The following is a 23676-nucleotide window of genomic DNA, read 5'->3' as shown; positions in this document are numbered from 1 at the left end:
GGTCCCACATGATAGCCTGGTCCAGAAGGCAAAGGCAAAGGGATCCAAGTCATGTTGGCAAACTGGATCCAAAACTGGCTGGGTGATAGGAGGCAGAGGGTAGTGGTCAATGGGTGTTTTTCTGACTGGAAATCTGCAACAAGTAGTGTACCCCAAGAATTAGTGCTGGGACCTTTGTTGTTTGTAATATATACAAATGACTGGATGAGAATGTAGGGTGTATGATTAGTAAGTTTGCAGATGACACAAAGACAGGTAGAGTCGTAGATAATGGAGGTTATTTAAAGATACAGAGGGATATGGATCAGTTGGAAAGTTGGGCAGATGGAATTTAATACAAACAAGTGCAAATTAATGCACTTTGGGAGGTCAAATTCTTTTAGGACAAATAGAATCTCTGGTAGGGACCTGTGGAGCATTGATATATAGAGAAACCTTCGGGTGCGAGTCATAGCTCCCTGAAAGTGGCAACACAGGTGGATAGGATAGTGAAAAAGGCATTTGGTATGCTTGCTTCATTGACTGAGGCACTGTGTACAAGGGTTGGGACGTCATGTTGCAGTTGTACAAAACATTGGTTAGACCACACTTAAGAGTATTGCGTATAGTTCTGGTCACCACACTAGAGGATATAGTAGCAATAGAGAGTGTGCTGAAGAGATTCACCAGAACGTTGTCTGGAATGGAGGGCTGTAGTTATAAGAAGAGAATGGATAGGCTAGGTTTATTCTCACTGAAATGTAGGAAGCTTAGATGTGACCTGATACAGGTTTACAAAACTATGAAGGGCATAGATGGAATAGATCACAAGAATTTTCTTCCCGGGCCAGGGGTGTCTAGAACTAGGGAGCACAGGTTTTAACCAAGAGGAGGAAAATTTAGAGAGAGATTTAAGGGATAAATTTATCACACAGAGGGTGATGAGTGTATGGAATGAGCTCTCAGAGGAGGTACTTGCATAGGAAAGGAGTAGAGGATTACAGGCCCGGTACAGGCAAATGGGATTAGTGTGGATAATATCATGGTCAGCATGGATGAGGTGGGCCAAAAGGGCTCATTTTTGTTCTGTACAATTCTATGGGGCAGAAAGTCTGAATTCAAGGATTTTACATACAACTGACCCTTGAAGATTTCAATACTGGTAGTCTGATATGCATTATCATGGCCAAAAGTTGAATTCAGACCTAAAGAAAGTGTACTGCTATCACTTGCTCATGAAAGGTACCACGACTGAGTCAACTAATCTGCTGCAATGTATTGTTTGACGGCTTTTAATGAAAACCTAGATTTAATCTGTATAACTGAATTCCGAATCAAATAAAGCAGCCACTTTTAAGTTAATTAGAATCCAGTAACATGATTTTCAGTTTGTCACCTTTGAAATCTGCCAAGAACAAATACAGCACAAATCTTACTATGAGAGCTGAGAAGAACTTGAAACTGAATTTATTACTGCCCTACACATCTTATTTCAGGACCCGTCACTTAATGGCCATTAGTCCATTTTCAAGCTTATGACAGAGTGAATAAATATCATCTAAATATAATAAGTAATCTACATCATCAAGAAGAAGTTTTTTTTAATCTGGGTAGGCAACATTGGGAATCTAGTGGACATTCTGTGGTACCATCCGAACTATTTTATTTTTACTGCAGGTTGTTTTTTTTTATTATTACGTAGTTATATAATGAAAACTTCAAGAAAATTTGAGCCAGACAACATAAACAGTTCAGTTCTCTTACAAAACGAATCTAATTTTTTATTTATATATATATATATATATTTTCACACACGAGCAGCCAGGCAACCTGCCTTTGTGTTGATAAATGGAATGGATGATGAACATACCAACTGTTATGTTTCAAGAAATTCATTATAAAAATACACAGCATTGGGAATGGGTCTCAGAGCTACTGAAAAATTTGTCATCTCAATAGCTATCATTCATTCAATAGGAATGAAATTCTGCAGTATATACTTCAATGAGCATGTCAAGTGTTTCTTTATGCACTCGCTTTAAGAAACCTGAATGAAATCAACAAGTAAGCTGCAATAAAAAATTGGGCAAAAAGAAAATGTTTCAAAATCCTTTTCTGCCACCATCCTGCTTTGTAACTAATTGCAAGGATAAAGAACAAAATAAACACAATTTCATAAAAAGAAAATCTAGTTAACAAACCCCCATAAAGCATCTACTTTGTAGTATTGCCCATGTGTCAGAAAGGTCTGGATGAAATATTAAACCATGATTCTGTTTGCTTGTTAAGTAGAATGTTTTAAAAAAAACACAAGACACTAAAATAGTGCAGTGCATTTTCCTGATTCTGCAGAAGGGTATTCAACCTGCAACCAATGCCATTTTTAAAAATCTCATCTCCCGTTTTCGTGACCTAACTTTGCACCAGTTGACAATTGCATTTGCTACATGACACTACGATGCAAACAGAATTAATCAGCTGTGAGACAACCCATTTGTTATGTTTGAATAGTAATCACCGTTGCATAACATTTGGTTTACCTCAGCATTGTAACTGCATTTTCACTCTCAAGTTCAACGTGTTTTGGTATCGTTATGAATTCACAACATGGCAATGCACAAGAAATATTCCTCTAGAATATTGAGCAGTCTGGCCCACTAGAGTGCCTTGACTATAGTCATCCAGCAAAAAAAAACTAAATTGAACCTTTTTTTTAAACCAAGCTCTAAAGGAATTTGGATTTCCCCATGATCAACCAAGAACTTTGATGCCACGGGCCCAGAGCTCTTCCATCCACAAGTTATTTCATGTTTTGATTTTATTTAATTTTAATTTTTTGCAGTATGTAACATCACTAGTTTTATTTAAAACAGATATCACATGGGATGGATGGAAAGCTGAGTGCTATTAGGTTGCAATTCCCAAGTCTCATTGTTGAGACCACAGAAAGGAAATTGGGTATCCTATCAAAGTGGTCAATGGGCAATTTGAAGCATGGTTTCAAAGCTATCGCTTACTAATTTTATGTAGTTCCATTCTATCCATGAAGATACAGGCAACTAATTTCACTTGGACTTCTGATGTTGTTTACCTGCTCAGATTTCATAGACCCAGTATTTTGCACTGTTTTCTCATTGACAGAAAACTCTCAATTATTCCTGCAATTTAGCAGGGATTTACCATGTGATTTAATTGGAAGAAATTAACCGTTAATTCAGTCGCGGTGCTTTGAATTATTGTTGCTTGAATGTATACCATGGGGCTCTACCATATGAAGGACTATGGGTAACCAAGACAAGAAATTTGAACACTGTTGACTTATTGTTTACTCCATTTCATTTGAAATTTTGTATACGTCAACCTTATCTAGCAGCATCTTGCAGGGGAAGCAAAAAGTGAAGGTTTATAGCTAGCATTTTATGTTAATCGTTCCTGGATCATTTTAACAGCAGGAGCAGCAGATTACGCATCACCAGCATAATCACATCTGGTATTAAAACTGTCAACTCTTGTAGGGTTACATCAGTCATCATCTTACAGACAAATTTAAAAAAAGACAACAGTGAATTTATAGATTACCTGGCTAAATCCATGCAACTATCAGTCAAAGTGGCCGATGAGTCAAAATACTCTTTGGCAGCAGCAAGAACCAGTTTGAGGCTTTTCTCATAGTTAACCTTGGAGTGTACCTTGCTTCTATAAGCAGCACTAATGGGTGGGTCAACAGATACCCTGCTGCAGTGCATCATTTGCCCAGCTAAACGGATATTCTCCAAACGACTGGAACACAGTAGGCTCTCGGTAAATATCTGAAAATTAAAACGTCTGGTCACTTTAAGTTCTTTTTCCAAAAAGCAGGGTTTAAGAACATTTTACAGAAACAACATAACCCGGTCTTAAAGTAAGAAATTATCTACTTAATTCAGTAAAACAAAAATGCACATTAAAAAGATTGTAATGTGGTTACCATGTACAGAAGCTGACATTTGGGTTACTTCTTTTGTTTCCAAAAGCAAACACTTCCATCAAAGTACTTGCCTTTAATTTATTAGGAATAGCATGACTGCAATTATCTATTCTATTCAGTAAAATGGATGAGCAGCTGAAACATTCTATTGGTATTGTGCCTGTAGATAGAGTTTAATGTTTCATGTTAAGATTAACCTTTTTGTCTCAAGAAAACTGAAATTGCCCAAAATTTTGTGTGACAGCTCAACTCTGACTCAACAGTCCACACACTTGGAAGGAACAATCACCTTTATTATTTTTAAGGATCCTTAGTTCTTTGAAACCTTCCAGTCAGCTTAAACCTTTATCCAACTAACAAAGAATTTTGACATCTAGTATCACTAAATATACATTTTCAGACAAGATACCAAACTGGAAGAACTTTCAGAAGTCATCAGCTTTTAAGTGCCCCCCCCCCCCCCCCCCGCTAACTACAGTGAACTTCTAAAACACTGCTGTGATCAGGAGGTATAGCAGGAAATCTCATGTGCCTGCTCCAAAAAGACCACTCCCTGACACTCCAATAATATCCACCACCCCATGATAAAGAACTGGTGTCTTTTCTTCACTCTAAGTATACCAGATCTCTTTCTCAGCTCTACCATGCCAAGAAACAACTTGGCAACCACTCACCCCAAAATCACTTGCACTCTTTGCCACTTAGAAGAAATTCTAATGAATATGTCTATTGAGCAAGTATTTAGGTGCTCACTTGAGACTTGTGCCCCTTGGCCCTACCCTTCTTCCAGATTGGGACACAATTCCAGACCCAAAGTACAGGGCTAGTTAAGTACATGCTTGATGACAAAATGGGTAGAGTGGCAGTGCAATAGTTAAACTACCAGACTAGTTACCTGATTCTAACAATCTAGAGAGTAGATTTCAAATACAACCACAGCAGCTGTTGAATTTAAATTTTGTTAATAATAAAAATGAAAATAAATAGTCATCAGTCATAGCCTTAAAGAAATCAAAAAAAACAATGAATTCACAAACTTATGAACACAAGGATTAAGCAGTAGGAAATCAATTGGCCCCTTAAGCCTGCTCCACCATTTAATAAGATCATTGATGATCTATCTGGAAATTCATTTTGCATTCCCGTCCAAGAGTGGTAATCTTTCATTCATTTGCTTATCAGGTATCTATCTATCTCTGCCTGAAAAATATTCAAATGCTCTGCTTCAATTGTCCATGGAAGTTACAGAGACTCTCAGTCCTCTGGGGGATGGGGTGGAGGGGGGGGGGGGGGGGGGGGTGCGGAATGCTTGATCTGTCTTAAATAGGCAACACCTTATTTTGAAAGTGACTCCGGTTCTGGATTTTCCCACAAGAATAAACATTCTCTCCATATCCATCCTGTCAAGACCCCTCAAGTGGCACCCCACCCACCCCCTTCCAGACTCCCGTGGAGTGAAACCTAGCCTAACCAAACTTTCCTCTTATGGCAATCTGTACTTTCCAGGTATTTGTCTAATAAACCTTCTATGAATTTCTCCAAATGCATTAACACCTTTCCTTAAATAAAGAGATCAACACAATACAGTATACTCCAGGTGCGGGTTAATCAATGCCTGAATATAACTGAAATACAACCTCGTGACTTTAGTAGTCATTTCCACTCTCACAAAATAATGTTCTGTTGCCTTTCCTATTTACTATACCTCCATACTAGCCTTTTGCAAATCATACACAAAAACACCCCTATCCAGCTGCATCTCAGAGCTCACAGATTACCTGGCTAAATCCCATCAGCAGGATCAGACTGTCATCGTTACACTGTCTAACCTATATTTAACTCCAGATCCAGCAATATGGGTCGACTCCAAAATGGTCTAGCAACACACTCAGTTGTACCATAAACGCTGGGATAATCAGGGTAGTATACCAGGCCCAAACATTTTTAACTGCTTCAAAATGATCCTCCTTCCTTCACAAGGTCAGAAGTAGCAATGTACAGTGACGTTCAATTCCGTTTGCAACTTCACAGAAAATAAAGCAGTCTGTGCCTACATACAGCAAGTCTTAGATAATATTCAGACAGGTTTTATAACTGGCAAGTAAAATTTGTGCCACCTCCATTAATGACCAACTCCATTGAAAATAAAGTCTAACCATCGACATTTGACGGCATGATCATTGCCGAGACCCCATGATCAACAGCTTGGGTTCATAGATACGCAACTGGACCCGTCACATAAATACCATAGCAGGTAAGAGGCTGGATACCCTACAGTTATCACCTCCTTGCAACCAAAGGTCCTTTCACCGTCTACAAGGCACAAGGCCAATGTTGTGGAATACTCTCTGCTTGCCTGGATGAGTGCAGCCCCATCGACTCTCAAGAAGCTCAACATCATCCAAGACAAAGCTTCCCATTCCATGCACCACTGGCTCAAAGTGGCTGCCATGTTTGGTCTACAAAATGCACTGCACCCACTCATCTAAGTTATTCCAACAGCATCTCCAAATCTACAAACCTCCATGCTGAAAAAGACAAGGGTTGCTGACACAAGGGATTCCCACTATCTGCAAGTTCCTCTCCAACTTGTACACCTTTCCAGCTTGGGAATATATCAGTATTCTTGCATCATTGCTCTGTCCAAATCCTGAAACTTTCTACACAGTAGCACTACAGGATTACCTTCACCAGAGGATCTACAGCAACTCAAAGTGGTGGTTCACCACCATCTTCGAGGAAGAATAGGCACGCTCAATAACTGCTAGCCTGGCTAATAATGCCCAGATATTGAAAAATAAAAATGTACACAACAATCTTCCTGGTTATCCATTGGTACTCAGTTATTCCAAAAGTCAATTCTGGATTTACACAGACCTGCTGCAATCTGAGACTTACTGAGTGCCAGATGACAGTATATCTGTCACCAGTCTCTATCACTGGACTCCTAACCTTACTAGGCCCTCCATCTTACACTGGGAATCTTCTCTCCTTGGCTTAGGATCAGAGACCTTATTCACTTTAATGGGATTCTCAGCCATTCAATTGCAAGTTATATTAAAGACTTTAATCATTTTTATTTTGTCATAATTTTTTTTAATAACTGTTTGATTTAATTATTCTTTTTTTTTGGTTTAGATCTCTGAATGTCAGATAAAGTTAAAATCCACTCAAATCAAGTAGGTTTTTGAGATGAGGTACAGCTCAACTCCCACCTATGCCTGCTGTCAAAGCATCCCAGGACTGTGGTTGCTGCACCACACCCATAGTTGTTGCTGAGGCTCTGCCACCCAGTTTAAGGATTCACGGGTTCAGTGAGATTGGCCTTCTGCATCAGGACCAGGCATGTGTAGGCAGGTGGAGAATAAGTGCAAAGCTGGGTCCAGGAAGATCCAGCAGAATAAAAGGAAAAATCACTTCCCCCTTACTTCTCAAAGGCCTCACAGCTGTTGGAGAATGTTTATAATCCATCCTGGTGCATCCTTTCACAATTGCATGTCTATTTTAATCTACTTTGTCCGATTCCTTCATAATTTTAAAAACCTTTTAAATCTTGAAGGCTAAAGAAATAGCCTTCCTTTTGCTGTTACCCAAGTAGTTTATATCAGCAATTCTTGTTATTTCTGACTTCACCATTTACAAAAGCAATGGCTTTTACTTTATCTTGTGGCTCATTACATTTTATTCCTTATAAGAAATCAGTTACTGGTAGTTCATAAGCTTTCCAGAACCATTTCTTGCTGGAATTTTCAGAATGAAATTAGTATGCACCACGCTTCTGAAGGTGGAATTTCTTCCAGTTTTATTCATTATAGATAGACTCTGAAGTTGGTGCACTGCACTCCACTGCAGTTCTGAAAACAGGAAAGCAAGGGAAAATCACGTGTATATTTTTTTAAAGATACTTTTATTCTATAAAGATGGATCACTAATTGATCTAAAAGGCATACAAGTCACTGTGACTCAATTTCTCTAACACCTTGTCCTATTCCATTAAATTTCTGAATATTTTAGTAGGCCACATTCGTGTATGAAATTTACAGTAAAGAAATAGGTCATTTGGAGCAACTCATTTGTCAGGGACTTATGCTGCACAGATCACTGCCTCACTCTATTTCATCTAATGTATATCAGTACATCTTTTTATTCCATTCTCCCTCGCATGTACATCCAACTTTCCCTCAAGGGGATCATGCTATCCACCATAGCTACTCCTTAGGACTTCATGAGCCAATACCTTAGATTTGTAGTCCCTAATTTTGGACATTCCCAGAAATGAAAACAGCACATTTAGAGCTACTCTATCAAATCTTTTCATAATGTTAAGACCTCTATTGGTTCGCCTCTCAACTTCCCTTTTCTACAGCCAAGAGTTCCAGCTGTTTAATCTTTTCTTATAATTAGTACCTTAAGGTAACATCCTTGCCCAATGCTTCTTTAACCTTATTACGATACAGGAACTAGAATATTCAATGCAATCAATTAACTGAATGTTCTAAGCACCCTTCACAGTACTTCCCAGCTTTTCAATTTCTTCAGAAATGAACCTCAGTACTTTGTTTCCATATTTTATAAGCTTGTTGATATATGGTGCTACTTTTAACAACGTGTGAAGGTATATCCTTATATCCCTGATGTCCTCCACTCCATTTAGCATCTTAATTTCCAGGGAATATTATCTCACGTAAAATGCATCATTTAACATTTACCCATATTGAAATTAAAGTCATCATTTACACCGCTTTACAAAATTTACTAGTATATTTATCCATTTTGCTACAGTCCTCTTCAGTACTAACAGCTCAATTTGTTACCATTCACAAATTCTGAACCATTAGTGGCAAACTGCAGCCAGTTCAATTTTTTTGCTAAAGTAACTATCCTTGATTTCTACTGTTTTCTTTTTGAAGCCATGTTGATTTCCCTTCTGCTTCTTGACCCCTGACTCCACAAGTTCTAACATTTATCATTAATCCTTAAAGGCACCTTGTCAAAGAGCTCTGGAAAATCCAAGCGTATAATATCTACAGCATTACCATGGTCTATTATAACTTCAAATAATTCAATAAAGTTGCTAAGTAGAATCTTATCTTTTGAAATCCTTGTTATATTTTTGATTTTTGGACATTTTTCCATTACATCCATGAGAAAAAATTAATTATTTTTCCTAACACATTGGTATTATGTTAACTGATTTTATAGCTCCCTGGACTTCTTGGATCTCCCTTTTAAACTATGAGAATATCATTGGCTATATTTCAGACCCAAGTCAGTTTACAGTTTGCTAATGAATTTTTGTAAATATATAATAATGCTTCTACTAACTCTTCCCAAGTTCTTTGGAGTATACAGAGATGCAATCCATTTGGATAAGGAATCGGATCCTCTCAAAGCTTAACTGAGTTTGCATCTTTCCTTTTTCTATATGTCTTTGTACTTCTGTTAATTCTTTCTTCTAATGCTTTGTCCCCATCAGTAATCTCCCTGGAAAATACTAATGCAAAATATTTGTTCAATATTTCTACCATTTTACTATTGCCAATGAGTTTGTGTATCCCTTCCCTGATTTTCTTTTCCATTACTTGTGCCTATAGAACAATATTTCTTTTTATGTTCCTTGAAAACTCAATTTCAACTCATTATTACTAGCACTTGACCCTGACTTTTCCCTAATCTCTCACATCCTATTTTGTCATTCTCCTCTTTACTATGTACCGAATACTTGCTATATTCAGGTGCTTTAAAATCACATAGGCTAAAAAAAAACAGCAATATTCCTTCTTACTTACTACGACACAGAATGAGACTTTTGGTCCACATCAGCTCCTTGCAGAGCAGTCCCAAACCCCACTCCTTATTTCTCTCTGGCCCTAGCATATTCTCTCTCCCATGCCCATCAACTTCCTTTTGATTTTTTTTGCCACTGGAAGTTAATTTACAGAAGACAATTAATCTACTAGCATGTCTTTGGGAGGTGGGAGGAAACTGGAGCAGACCACCTGGCAGAAACCCATGCAAAAGGTTCTAGAGTAAATTCCATAACGTAGGAGTGGGAATGGGGAGAGCAACAGAGTCATGTCTTGATGGATCTTCACATCATCACTCACGAGTGTTTTCGCCAGGTACTCTGGTCTTCTTCCACCTCCCAATACACCTGAAGTCAGCCCATAAAGGAGAAGTATCAATAAGATTTAAGATTACAGGCAGTCCCCAGGCTACGCAAGGGGTCCCTTGCGGAAAATGTTCCGTAAACTAAATTTTTCATAAATCAAAAAAATGTATTTGTCGTCTTCCCATGTAGCTGCAATGGTAGAGAATCAGAACATCCCAGATCCAATGGCTAGTTTTGATGGCCTAAAGTAGCAACTGATGTTACATTGTTTGATATAGTACTTTACAAGTGTCAATAGAAGAGATTTGCCTTGCAAATCTCTTAAGTGGCCTCCTGTTGTGAACCAGCAACTACTTTCTTAAAGATAATGTATCTGTTTAATTACAGCAGGTATAACATGTAAACAGTTTTTTTTAAACTGGTCGTCTTCTGAATTTAGTACCTACTACCACTATTCCATAACTCTTGAAGATGTTTGCATTTCTGTAAACTAACTTTCCCGTCTTGAAAAATGTTTCAGAAATTTATGGGAGAATTTGTGTAGTCAGATTTCCACAAGTTAGGTCTTCCGTAACCTGGGGAGCCGCTGTATGTCATCATTCAAATTTACATTTCTTAATTCTTTTCTCCCTTGTGCAAGTTCATACCAGAGGAATCTTTTACCTCATAGCAGACTTCGAAGTCCAGACACTTGTAGACTGCGCTTTGCATTTCCAAGAGGTCTTGCAGCAAGCCTCTCCATTCAGTCTCACTTACAGGTGGGTTCCTAGGTACATAATGCAAGAGAAAAATCCAGTGTTACAACATCCATTATGTCGGAAGGTTAATTACTGATCACCTGCAAAAAGAATCACCATCCTACTTCTCTCTTCCTCATTGCGAACATAACTATAAAAGTCAGAATCTGGCTTCAGCTCAAATGAAAAACAAAAACAAAGCAGTGATTCATTTGAACTTTTTCCTGATCAAGTGTATGAACACTGAACGCAATAACATGATCTCCTCTACCCTGGAGAAACCAAACACAGGTTGGGTGATTGTTCTGTGGTGCATCTGTGTTCAGTCTGCAGGAATGGCCCTGAGCTTCAGTTGCCTTCAACTTTAGTTCCTCATCTCACCCTCACTCTGATCTTTCAGTCTACGGCCTCCTGCGCTGTTACAGAGGTCCCAACGCAAGCTTGAGGAACAGCATCTCCTCTTCCATCTGGGCACACTGCAGCTTTCCAGACTCTATACTGAATTCTCCAATGTTATGCAACAGTCTCTGTTTACTGGATAACCTGTCTTCTGCCTGTCATCATTTTGCCTTTGTTTCTCTTTTTCTATCTGTATAGTCTAGCCTGCTGTGCATGTCCCACAGCCTTGCCATTAGCAACACATTACACTAAGAAGCATAATCTGATTCTAACTGTTCCATTGACTCATTTGGTCTCATCCCATCAGAGGTATTCCCTTTGTTCTACTGCCTTCCCCACCCTCACTAAGATCTAAAACTAACTTGTTTTTTTCTCTTTCGCCATTCAATCAAAGAGTCAGACTGACTGACTGGTTGTATCATGGTCTGGTACAGCAATTCAAATGTGCAGGAACACATGAAACTGCAGAATAGTGGACTCTGCCCAATACATCACAGGCACATCCCTCTCCACCACTGGTAGTATCTACAGGAGGTATTGCCTCAAGGTGGCAACATCCATCATCAAAGATTCCCAACATCTGGGCCATGCCACCTTTTCGCAGCTACCAGCGGGCAGGGGGTACAGAAGCCTGAAGTCCCACACCACCAGGTTCAAGAACAGCCACTTCCCTTCAACCATTCGGTTCTTAAACCAACTAGCAAAACCCTAATCACTATTGCTCAGCAACATTGTGACCACTTTGATCACTTTGCACTAAAATGGACTTTGTTTTATTTTGTTCTAATTGTGTTCTTTCTTGTATAAATTGTACAATTTATGTTCATGTTTTTCTTGTGAATGCTGCTCATATGATGTTATGTGCCTGTGGTGCTGCTGTAAGTAAGATTTTCACTGCAGCTGTGCATACATGTACTTGTGCATATGACAATAAACTCTACTTTGAACTTCCTTTCCGCAGATGCTGCCCGAACTCGAGTGTTTCAAACATTTTATTTCAGATTTCCAGCATCTGTTGTTTTCTTAAAATTTCATTTACTGTAGATCTGCATATACTCACTTGCGCCCAACATGTCTGGTTAGCCGCACCATAAGCAGGCGTGCTTCCTCTGGATTTGACTGAGTATTTTTTATGAATGAGATTGGTTTCTGCAGACCATGCTTTTCCAAAATTTCTGCCACACTGAAGTAAAGAATTACAAATAATCAGTTAAAATAATTCAAGTTAAAATGCAACTTTCGCTTGACGAATGGCAAGAGCTGAGACAAAGAAGCAAGTGGACAACATTTTTGAAAGAGGGAAATGTGAGCAGCAGGCAAGGACACAGTTTTATAAGCATCCAGACTGTGTGCAGTGGGGATAGGGCAACATACAGTGAGGCGCTCCTCGAACGTGAAACCTGGGAACAGATGGACCACACAGTGAGTGGCGCACAGATGAGCAGCGCAACAGACCAACCAAGGGTGGGGTCAGATGGCAACATGGCTTTCAGGATTGGTTTATCATCTTTGTCTATATAACCCCTTTATCCATTAACACTGAACTTTACCAATGTTAACAAGTATTCACAATTGTAAGTTCTACAATCATCTTGCAGTCAAAAAAAAATGATTTTTAGAACTCTTTGAACCTTAACACCATCTGTAATTATTTTCCAAAATTACTATGCCACAATGTGAATCAGAGATAACAAGCAGTATAACGTATTTTAGCTTAAGATAAAATTGCATTAGTGTACAGTTAGGGGAAATAATGTAAATTTTTACTGCAAAGGAGAACAAACTTGGGTCCTGCACACAGAAGCAGCCAGAAGCTAGTCGCTCATTAGTGATACAGAACTTTTTATCTTGATGATTCATACATTATAAATAAGACTAGAAAACAGTTCCACTTCAAAAATGATGGCCACGCAGAGAGTGGCAAAATCATACACGACCTTAAGCAATACATCAATTATATAATAATACTCATTATTTCAATTAGTGATCATCTTTTAACTTCTCCCACAAGTAAAATAATATGATAAATGATCATTTGCTAGAAGCATTCATCCTAGAAAGCTATTGGTAACATTCTGCTCACCTTAAGTTATACTACATTTTTTTTTCCCCAAATATATAGCTTCCTTGAAGCTTCTGACACAAACATGCATACCTATGGATGGATAGTATAAACCAGAGCACAATGAAGGGATAACATTTGCTCACGTTTACAGTTATTACAAACAATAGAATTAACAGGAGAGTTCCCACTGGACTTGAAACAAACCAACAGAGTTTTTAATGGAATTGCTCGACATAACAAAGTCTCAGGTATCTAGAAGCTGCTTGGTTTTAACACGAGAACTAAGCACTAAAGCAAAGAAATCATTCCAGAATATTATAAATTGTAAGTTAGGTCTCAGATAGTCTATGATAAACAATTCAATTATTTTTCTGGAAAAATGCTAAAGCCTTGGAAAGGGTATGCGCAAGAACTCAAGAAAATAGGAGCTGGAGTAGGCCACCAGGTCCCTCAAGCTTGCTCTGCCATTCAATAGAATCATGGCTGATCTAAACTAGCTTCAACTCCACTTATGTGCCAGTTCCTCATTCTCCTCAATTTCCTTATCTCCCAAACATTTTTCTGCTTCCACCTTAAATATTTCTAATGATCCAGCCTCCACAACCCTCTGGGATGGAGAATTCCAGAGATTCACCATCCTGTGGAAAGAAATTTCTTTGAACCTCCATTTTAAATGACCAGCTCCTCATCTTGTATCCATGTCCCCTTGTTCAAGACTCTCCCAATAGTGAAAACATCTCAACATCTATTTGTCATGCCCCCTCAGTATCTTGTATGTTTGAATAAGGTCACCCTTCATTCTTCTAAACTTCAAACTGTTTTGCTTCTATTACGAGGACAACTCCTTCTTCCCAGAAATTAGCCTGGTTCATCTCCTTTGAGCTACTATGTCCTTTTTTTAGGTAAGAGAACCAAAACTGCATGCAGTACTCCAGGTATGTCTTCACCAACGCTATGTACAATATTAAGTAAACCTCCCTGCTTAAACTACAAATCCTTTGCAATAAAGGCCAAAATACCAATCATCTTCTCAATTAATTGCTGCACCTGAAAAAAAAAGGACACTGGAAGACCTCTGCAGGTCAAGCAGCATCCATGGAGGCAAAAGGTGTACGTTGACATTTTGGACAGAGAGGGAAGAGGAAAGATTGCCAGAATATAGCCGTGTGAGGGAGGGGTGGACAAAGGCAGGTAGAATGAGATTGGGTTGGAATATTGGGTAGATGGAACCAAATGAGGGAGACGGTGGACAGGATGGGATAGATAAACAAAAGGGAGAAGAAATCGGAGGACAGGTGAGTGTGTGTGGGAGAACAGCAGGGGTGGCAGGGGTGTGGGTTACCTGAAACTGGAAAATTCAATGTTCATGCCATTGGGTAGTCAGTTACCCAAGCGGAAAATGCAATGTTGTTCTTCCAACATGCATTTGGCCTTTCTGTAACAATGGAGAAGGTCAAGGACAGACAGGTCAGTCTGGCAGTGCGAAGGAGAGTTAAAATGGCAGGCAACCGGAAGCTCAAGATGGTCGTCGCAGACAGAACACAGGTGCTCCACAAAAATAGACAGCTAGTTTACACCTAGTGTCACGAACCAGCAACAAAAGAAACACACTGAGCATGATTCAGTGTTAAAAACTATTTTATTAATCACTACTTATGATAATACGTAAAATAGAAGTAAAAATGTTAGTATGTTAGAATTCAAAAATGTTAAACCTTGAACGTTAACCCCAAAACTAAACTCTTCGTGTGTGTGTGTGTGACAAAGCCCCAAACTCCAAGTTCCGGAATGGTTCTTAAAGTTCAGTTCCGCAAGCCATAAGGTGAAACATGAGCAAGGGCTTCTTCAACAACCACCGCTGTCTGAAGATAAGATGTAGACGTAGAGAAATATAGAGAGAGTAAATACGAAATCCAAATGTTCCATGATGGAACCCAAACGACACTTCAGTGTTTACTCGGTAGTGACTCCCTCACCCCGAAAAGCATCCGAATCGTGGTCGTCCACACACAAATATCTGTTTCCTTCTACAGGTCAGCAACAAAGTGAACTCCACTGGATTACTTCCAACTTCCATACATGGATTTCTGTGGCAGACACAGTTATTGTTTCTCATCCATCGATAGAGAAAACTAGCAGGCTGGTGTCTCTCTCTCTCTCCTTCTTCAACAACGTCATTACGTCCTTTATCTTCTATTGACGTAAGCACGCCCCACACACACATACACACACACTCTCTATCTTAAAGGGACTTTCACTGAGTCCGTAACACTAGCCTCTTCAACTTGGAGGAGGCCACAAAGTAGAGGTGACCTAGGTTTCTCCTCCCTTCTTTCACTACTGTTGACCAAAGATACAATTTCATTGGCAAAAGATTGAGAAGAGATGGGAGAATATCTTTTCCACTTGGGATTCAAAATACAGTACTTAAATGGATGTGGTGAAAATATTTTTAATTAGATGTTGGGCAAGTAATTGAAAAAAAGGCATTATGTACAAAAAGCAGGGATCCAGGACTATTTTCTTTCAGAAAGTCAGCATTTACCTGATAATTCAAGTGGCCTACTTCGATGACGTAAATCTGCAAAAGCCTCAGATCAAATTGAACGTCTAAATTATAGTCTTGAGTTAACAAGGCCTCTTCTATTCTGATGACATTTTTCCTGCCATTTGCTGCAATCTTTATCAGTGTGACTTGCTCTGTCTTTTGCCTTATCAATCATAGTTTTAGCTGAGAGTCAGTTATTTTTCCACCATTAACTTATTCAGAATTCACTCCATCTCAGCTCCTTTCTTGTTCCTGGATATTACACACGTTGCCAATTTTACTGCTATTTCCCTCACCTTTCAACCATCATCTCACCCGAGCTGGTTTGCTTTTCTCTCACTTCTGTCCCACTGCCATATCTATTGTACATTCACCATATTCCCATACTCATGTTCAGATAAAACCCATAAATGGAAAACAGTTTGGTGTTTAAGGGCTGAATCCCTGAGCGTTGTGCTGGAAGATCCAACCCTGTTCATGTATTTCAATAGCTACACGTTGCAGACCTCTGTGGTGTGTGCTCAAGCATGCAAATCTGGGCTTGCTGAATGACAGATGGTGCTGCATCTGTCACTACACTCCAGTGGCAGGGCCTAGTCTTGCTGCAATTCTCCTGGGTTACCCAAAGGAATTGCCATCCAGATCCTGTGCCAGATCTGACCTGGGATCCAAAACTTCAGATTTCAGTGCCAATTCCAGGCCTGTAGATCAAGAAACAAAGGGGAACGGCAAGTTTTTTTTTGCGCATTATACTTCATGCTTGTAAATATGGAATGCACTGCCTGGGGTGGTGGTGGAGGCAGATACATTGAACAGGTTCAAGAGCTTGTTGGATAGGCATATGGAGGAGTGTGGGATGGGGGGATATGCAGGAGGAAGGGGTTAGATAGTGTGAGGGTGGTTTGATGGACAGCACAACATGGTGGGCCGAAGGGCCTGTTTTGTGCTGTATGGTTCTATGGTATTTGAACTTTAATATATTTTTAGATTTTGTTTTATTTACTTCAAGTTCAATAACATTTTAAGGGCTTAGTATTAAACCATCCCAGCTCATCCGCTATCCAAACCTCATCACTGAGCCCAATGGTGTTGAAAGCCAGAGATGGGCCAGGTAAGTGTAGGCACGGCAGGTGGTGATTGCAGGCAGGGGAATGGTCCACTTAGTTACTGTTAGAAATCGGTTATTTCATCATCTTTTCTTAAGACAAAGCAGGGATGGTAAAATATCCTTTAGAAGCCTGATTCAGCAGTTTCCTGAATTTACATCAGGGTATCATTCTACCAGTTTTACCAGAAAATATACAGTGGCATGCAAAAGTTTGGGCACCCCGGTCAAAATTTCTATTACTGTGAATAGCTAAGTGAGTAAAAGATTACCTGATTTCCAAAAGGCATAAAGTTAAAGATGACACATTTCTTTAATATTTCAAGCAAGATTACTTTTTTATTTCCATCTTCTACAGTTTCAAAACAACAAAAAAGGAAAAGGGCCCGAAGTAAAAGTTTGGGCACCCTGCATGGTCAGTACTTAGTAACACACCCTTTGGCAAGTATCACAGCTTGTAAATGCTTTCTGTAGCCAGCTAAGAGTCTTTCAATTCTTGTTTGGGGGATTTTTGCCCATTCTTCCTTGCAAAAGGCTTCTTTTGTGAGATTCTTGGGCCGTCTTGCATGCACTGCTCTTTTGAGGTCTAGCCACAGATTTTCGATAGTGTTTAGGTCGGGGAACTGTGAGGGCCATGGCAAAACCTTCAGCTTGTGCCCCTTGAGGTAGTCCATTGTGGATTTTGAGGTGTGTTTAGGATCGTTATCCTGTTGAAGAAGCCATATCCTCTTTTCAGCTTCAGCTTTTTTTTTACAGATGGTGTGATGTTTGCTTCCACAATTTTCTTGTATTTAATTGAATTCATTCTTCCCTCTACCAGTGAAATGTTCCCCGCGCCACTGGCTGCAACACAAGCCCAAAGCATGATCGATCCACCCCCGTGCTTAACAGTTGGAGAGGTGTTCTTTTCATGAAATTCTGCACCCTTTTTTCTCCAAACATACCTTTGCTTATTGCGGCCAAACAGTTCTATTTTAACTTCATCGGTCCACAGGACTTGTTTCCAAAATGCATCAGGCTTACTTAGATGTTCCTTTGCAAACTTCTGATACTGAATTTTGTGGTGAAAACGCAGGAAAGGTTTTCTTCCGATGACTCTTCCATGAAGATCATATTTGTGCAGGTGTCACTGCACAGTAGAACAGTGCACCACCACTCCAGAGTCTGCTAAATCTTCCTGAAGGTCTTTTGCAGTCAAACGGGGGTTTTGATTTGCCTTTCTAGCAATCCTACGAGCAGTTCTCTCAAAGTTTTCTTGGTCTTCCAGACCTCAACTTGACCTCCACTGTTCCTGTTAACTGCCATTTCTTAATTACATTACGAACTGAGGAAACGGCTACCTGAAGACACTTTGCTATCTTCTTATAGCCTTTGCCTGCTTTGTGGGCATCATTTATTTTAATTTTCAGAGTGCTAGGCAGCTGCTTAGAGGAGTCCATGGCTGCTGATTGTTGGGACAAGGTTTGAGGAGTCAGGGTATTTATAAAGCTTTGAAATTTGCATTACCTGGTCTTTCCTAACGATGACTGTGAACAAGCCATAGCCCTAACAAGCTAATGAAGGTCTGAGACCTGGTAAAAGTTATCTGAGAGTCAAATCTCTTGGGGGTGCCCAAACTTTTGCATGGTGCTCCTTTCCTTTTTTCACTCTAAAATGTACAAAACAAAAATAATACACTAATCTTGCTTAAAATGTTGAAAAGAATGTTTCATCTTTAACTTTATGACTTTTGGAGATCAGTTCATCTTCTACTCACTTAACTACTCACAGTAACAGAAATTTTGACCGGGAAGCCCAAACTTTTGCATGCCACTGTACTTTTTATTATAGTTTTTTCCAATCTGTATAACTCTCTATAACATATGCCACAGGTGAATATATCATACATATTTTTAAATAATACATTTTGTTTAGTGTCTTTATATTATTTTGTGACAAAATTTATGTGCATTCAGAAGTTGTATTTGTACTATGAAGGAAAAAAAAAGTCTTCCTGAACTTGAAAGGGGAAGTATCTTCAATTATATGCTAGGAATGCTGTAGGAAATCTCAATTAATGTGAAGTCTGACACAAATTAACAATTCAATTGAACTTCCTTCTTATAAGAACAAGAATCCAATTAACTGAAGAATGTATTTTTTCCACTGTCACAATACAAGGCAGCGAGCACACATTAAGCACTTTTGCTGAAGTGTGTCCACTGATGAAAATGAACACATCAAACCTAATTTTTATCTAGTCCAGCGGCCTGGTAAACTTATGCTAAAAGCAATGGCCTGTGCAGGAGTAGCAGGAGAAGCTGAGATGGACTGATAAAAGATGCGAGATTTTTTTTTAAACTGCAAAGTGAGACCTTAACTCTGGTTGCCAGCACAGATATCACCTAACCTGCTGTGGTCAACAATTTCTGGTGTTGTTTCAGATTTGTAGCATCAACTCTATTTGATTTTTAGCATGAATTCCTTCTGCCTTCTCTCTTTTTCCTTTTTTCCTCTCGCTCCTCTGTATTAATTCCAGAGGTAAAAATGATCACAGAATGACAATGAATTAATCTTCCTGTAACCTGAATGCACATTTTGAGAATGCACGTGACTGCAGATATTTTAACCCAAGTGAGAAACTTAAGGTGTAAATTAAATCTATTTGTGGCATGGTAGAATGGAGTGAATTATCCGATGGTCTACACAACTTTATTGCTCATTACCTTTATGAATGCAGCCTTTGTAATAACAAGATTCTGCTCTCAATCAAACAAGATAATCGTGGACATCATTCTAGCCTCGTAACAGATCTTACTGTTTCCCTGATAGCAAAAACATAAACATTTTCAAAAGACCCCAATGGTAATGAAGTGTCAAAATGAAGCTGAAAAGGAATGCAATTGTGAAAAATCTAAAAAGAGACTATCGTGTTACAATTAAAACTTTACAACAGGAAGATAATTATACATATTGTAACATATTTTATCGATAGCAGTATATCTTGTACTACAAGCAATTTTCAAACCTTAGTTATCTTCTACTTTAAAGGAAAATATATGTTCAGAAAATAGTTCTACCTTAGATGTTGTTCCAACAAGTCAACCTGATCATGTAAAGCTTTAATCACTTCTGTTTCTTGACTGTGGTAAAATCAAAATGAGAAAAGAAAAGAACATTTATAGCAAGATATGCAATTGACATGCTGACAGTTTGTTGTTTCACAAGTTCTAGATTCACAGCTTCTGGTTTTATTTCCTCAAATAGGGTTTCAGATGATAAAACGTTTCGAAGTTACTGCTTAAGTTTTTGGATCTCTCCTTTTGGTAATATTAAATTCTAATTACTTCAACATTCTGATTCAAAAATAATACAAAATGATGTAATATTTTGGTCCAAATCCAGATCAACATTGAAAATCGTATCCAACCTGTGAGTTGTTCAAGATACCCTTAACACCTCAACCACTTTTGCGCCCAGTAGAAGATACAATTACCTAATAAGCAAACAAAAGTTGGAGGTCATAGAACCTAACAAAGCAAGAGCTGTAAATCCATTACATCAATTAAAACCCTGCTTGAGAACATAAAACTAGAATTTATGAAACTATAAATGTGACTACTTATCATAAATTTTAGACACCAAGAGATTAAAATCTCTTTCAGATATCTTTATTAGTCACATGTACATCGAAACACACAGTGAAATGCAGCTTTTTGTGTAGAGTGTTCTGGGGGCAGCCTTGAAGTGTCACCATGCTTCTGGTGCCAACAGAGCATGCCCACAACTTCCTAACTCTTATGTCTTTGGAATGTGGGAGGAAACCAAAGCACCCAGAGGAAACCCATGCAGACACGGGGAGAACGTACAAACTCCTTACAGACAGTGGCTGGAATTGAACCCGGGTTGCTGCAATAGCGTTCTGCTAACTGCTACGCTACCGTGTTTGCCACTATAATTAGTGTAATACAAGATTAAAGTATTGCGAGGAAGTCCATGGAAAGATCTGCTTTCAAACACCTCTAGTCAAGAAGTTAAAATAAGTTAATGCAGCAGAATTGCCTATAAGCACAAAGCTATTGCACATTTTCTCCAGTTAATATTATTGTGTTGCAAAAATTTCAAGATACAGCCTTGGCTTTTATAACAGCATTTATGAAATTTCTTTCTGACACAAAGATTCAATTTGTAACTCATTAATAAGCTTGCAGAATGGGTACTGCATCAGTTCACCTACTAGGTCATTTCAGATACATCAACAGCAATCCTCCAAGATAAATTTGGAACATATCCAGCAAGGCCAATTTCAATGTTATAAGGACTTGCCCATCAGAAACAAAGGATTCAAAAATTAGAAAGCAAGAAAGGTATACATAATGAATCAGTCCTGTGAAAACAGATCATCCAGTACCCCTCATGCTGCTTTGATTAATGAGACAACAGCGTACACCCATTTGTGACTGTAAGTAATTCAAGCTCTGGTCAATCTCATTCTCAGAGTAACATACTTACAGCCAAGAATGTGGAGGCCATTCTGAATGCAGAATGAGTTAAATTACCACACCGTTCAATGGTGTCAACCTGGTGCTTGTGGTCATATTAGTATATGCCAGAACATAAAATGTTGGGAAAACCATAAGACATTATCATTATCAATTGGGCAAGTGCTGAACTTGCATCATATTCTACCTTGAAATAACTTAATTGCATAATAATATAAATTGCATCAAACTGTGAAGGTTTTAATTTTTTTTAAAGTACATTCAATGAAAAATATATACAAAGATGTAGAACATACAATGGGGTTCTCAGTGATGAGAATATTTTAAAATGGCACTTCAAAATAAAATCAATAAATGCGAGTTGCAAGCAGGAAGGTTTGAGGTAGATTATTATCCATTGCTGACTGAGGTAATTACACAATACATTCAGTAGCTTAACTTGAAAAACGGGAGTGGAGTTAGCTTGCTGAGAGTTTTGACAGAAATGTTATCGAAATCTGCGTAAAGAGCAGGAGAAAACCAAGCGTAATTTAAAAAATGGGACAAAACATCTGCATATGAATTTCCACCACTTGTGTCATAGATCACTACTAGAGCACACTTTAAATGGCATTCAAAGTACCCAAGGCCATGGATCTTTGAATATTAGTGCATTGAAATTTAAAATGAAGATTATGCTAGCAAAACCAAAAGAGCTCAACATTTTGCAGTAATACAGAATTGGCAGCACATTAATTGATTATTCAGCCCATCAAGCTCATACCAGCATTTATTCTCCCATCTTTTGTGCAGTAATACAGAATTGGCAGCACATTAATTGATTATTCAGCCCATCAAGCTCATACCAGCATTTATTCTCCCATCTTTTGTCATTTACAGTAAAACTCCGATAACCCAACTCCCAATTGTTTGGAAATCCTGACAGTTGGCATCTGGCTCTCTCAAGCCCAGGATGTCAGCCAGGAGACCAGAATTGGGGGTCCAAAATGCAACCAGGGCCAGGAGCAGAGCTGGAGCTGAGGCTAGGAGTGTTGTCAGAACTGGGGTGGGGTCTAGAACAGTTGGTTTGTGATTCAGAGCTGGGTCGGGAGTGTTTTTACATTTCTCTCATCCTTTAAAGCCACTAAGTTCACTGGAAAACTTGGTATACCATTGCGTAACATGTGAAAAAATGAAAAAGTGTGTTTGGGTACAATGAGATAACATCCAATAATCTGGAAAATCTGTTCGCTAGCACTATCGAAGTCCCAAAGGTGCCAAATAATTGGATGTATCTACATCAACAATCCAATTCATTTCATCCCTGAGCATTCATCTTTTGTTTTTAAATGCATCTGAGCACATCATTTCAGCTGCTCCAGTCAGATTAACCTCCCTTTTTCTGCATTCCTTCTGCCATCTGCAGCTCACACCTCTCCCAAATAGTAACAAGTAGTCAGAAAGTCTTATTTTAATCATAAGGAAATGAAATGCACGTTGGGAATTTGAGGTGTAGTTATTACATTTTCTGTCAATCATTTACTTTTAAATATATTAATATTTTCAGAAGAATAATTCATAATGAATCCTTAAAAACAAAAATTTGTAACATGTAATTCTTCATTGCTTTGATCATACTTACCCAAAACCCCTCTGTGGTAAACATTCAAGTACATCGTAACAAAGAGCAAGCTGATCATCTCGGTCACAATTATAGAGACATTCGAGGGCTACTGCCATCAATTGCTGTTGATCAGGAATAATTTTCTGCTGACACTAAAGAGGAATACAAATAAGGAATAAATCAATGAAAAAAATGAAATGTTTTGGAGAACATGTATATAAAGTCACTAAATTAAAATTTAAAGCATCTGGGGACAAATCACAAAACCAAAAATCCATCAGAAATTTGAAAGCAGACATGAAAGTATACAAGATCTACCAACACCCAAAAGATAAGCAAACTAAATAGAGTGTATATATTTTTAAATGTTAGCATGATACCAACTTGGTAGCTTGATTGCAAGTCCAAGGTAACCCTGATATCATGTTGTGTCAATACGTCAGACAGCCTCAACAACTAAGTATGAACAATGTGAGTTGGTTATACGACTGCATAAATTATAATTGATGCTATACTTTGCTAAGTGGAACCCCATCAGAAATTAATGGTGCACTAAGTATTAGTAATGTGGAAGGTGCATTCTTCTCCATAATCTTCCTTCTCAGCAATGCCAAAGTAAAGCATCTGTGAGACCCCTTACAAAAATGATGGATGCAACATTTTTACATAACCTTATACTG

The 23676-nt window shown here is 38.6% G+C and overlaps 1 protein-coding gene across 2 annotated transcripts in view; it reads right to left on the bottom strand.

Annotated features, from left to right (window-relative positions):
- Positions 1–23676, bottom strand: part of nbas (NBAS subunit of NRZ tethering complex) — a 212344-nt gene that overhangs the window by 135939 nt on the left and 52729 nt on the right. For both annotated transcript variants that reach the window (XM_052024299.1, XM_052024300.1), the window contains exons 26-30: positions 23015–23148; positions 19972–20034; positions 12255–12377; positions 10722–10824; positions 3559–3788 (exon numbers count right to left, since the gene is read on the bottom strand). In XM_052024299.1, the coding sequence (XP_051880259.1) occupies positions 3559–3788; positions 10722–10824; positions 12255–12377; positions 19972–20034; positions 23015–23148 (653 nt within the window). The remainder of the gene's footprint in view (positions 1–3558; positions 3789–10721; positions 10825–12254; positions 12378–19971; positions 20035–23014; positions 23149–23676) is intronic.

This window comes from Pristis pectinata, chromosome 10, assembly GCF_009764475.1.
Source record: "Pristis pectinata isolate sPriPec2 chromosome 10, sPriPec2.1.pri, whole genome shotgun sequence".
In the NCBI taxonomy this organism is placed as follows: domain Eukaryota; kingdom Metazoa; phylum Chordata; class Chondrichthyes; order Rhinopristiformes; family Pristidae; genus Pristis; species Pristis pectinata.
The sequence above is the reverse complement of the archived record's forward strand: the minus strand, read 5'-3'. Positions and strand labels throughout refer to the sequence as shown.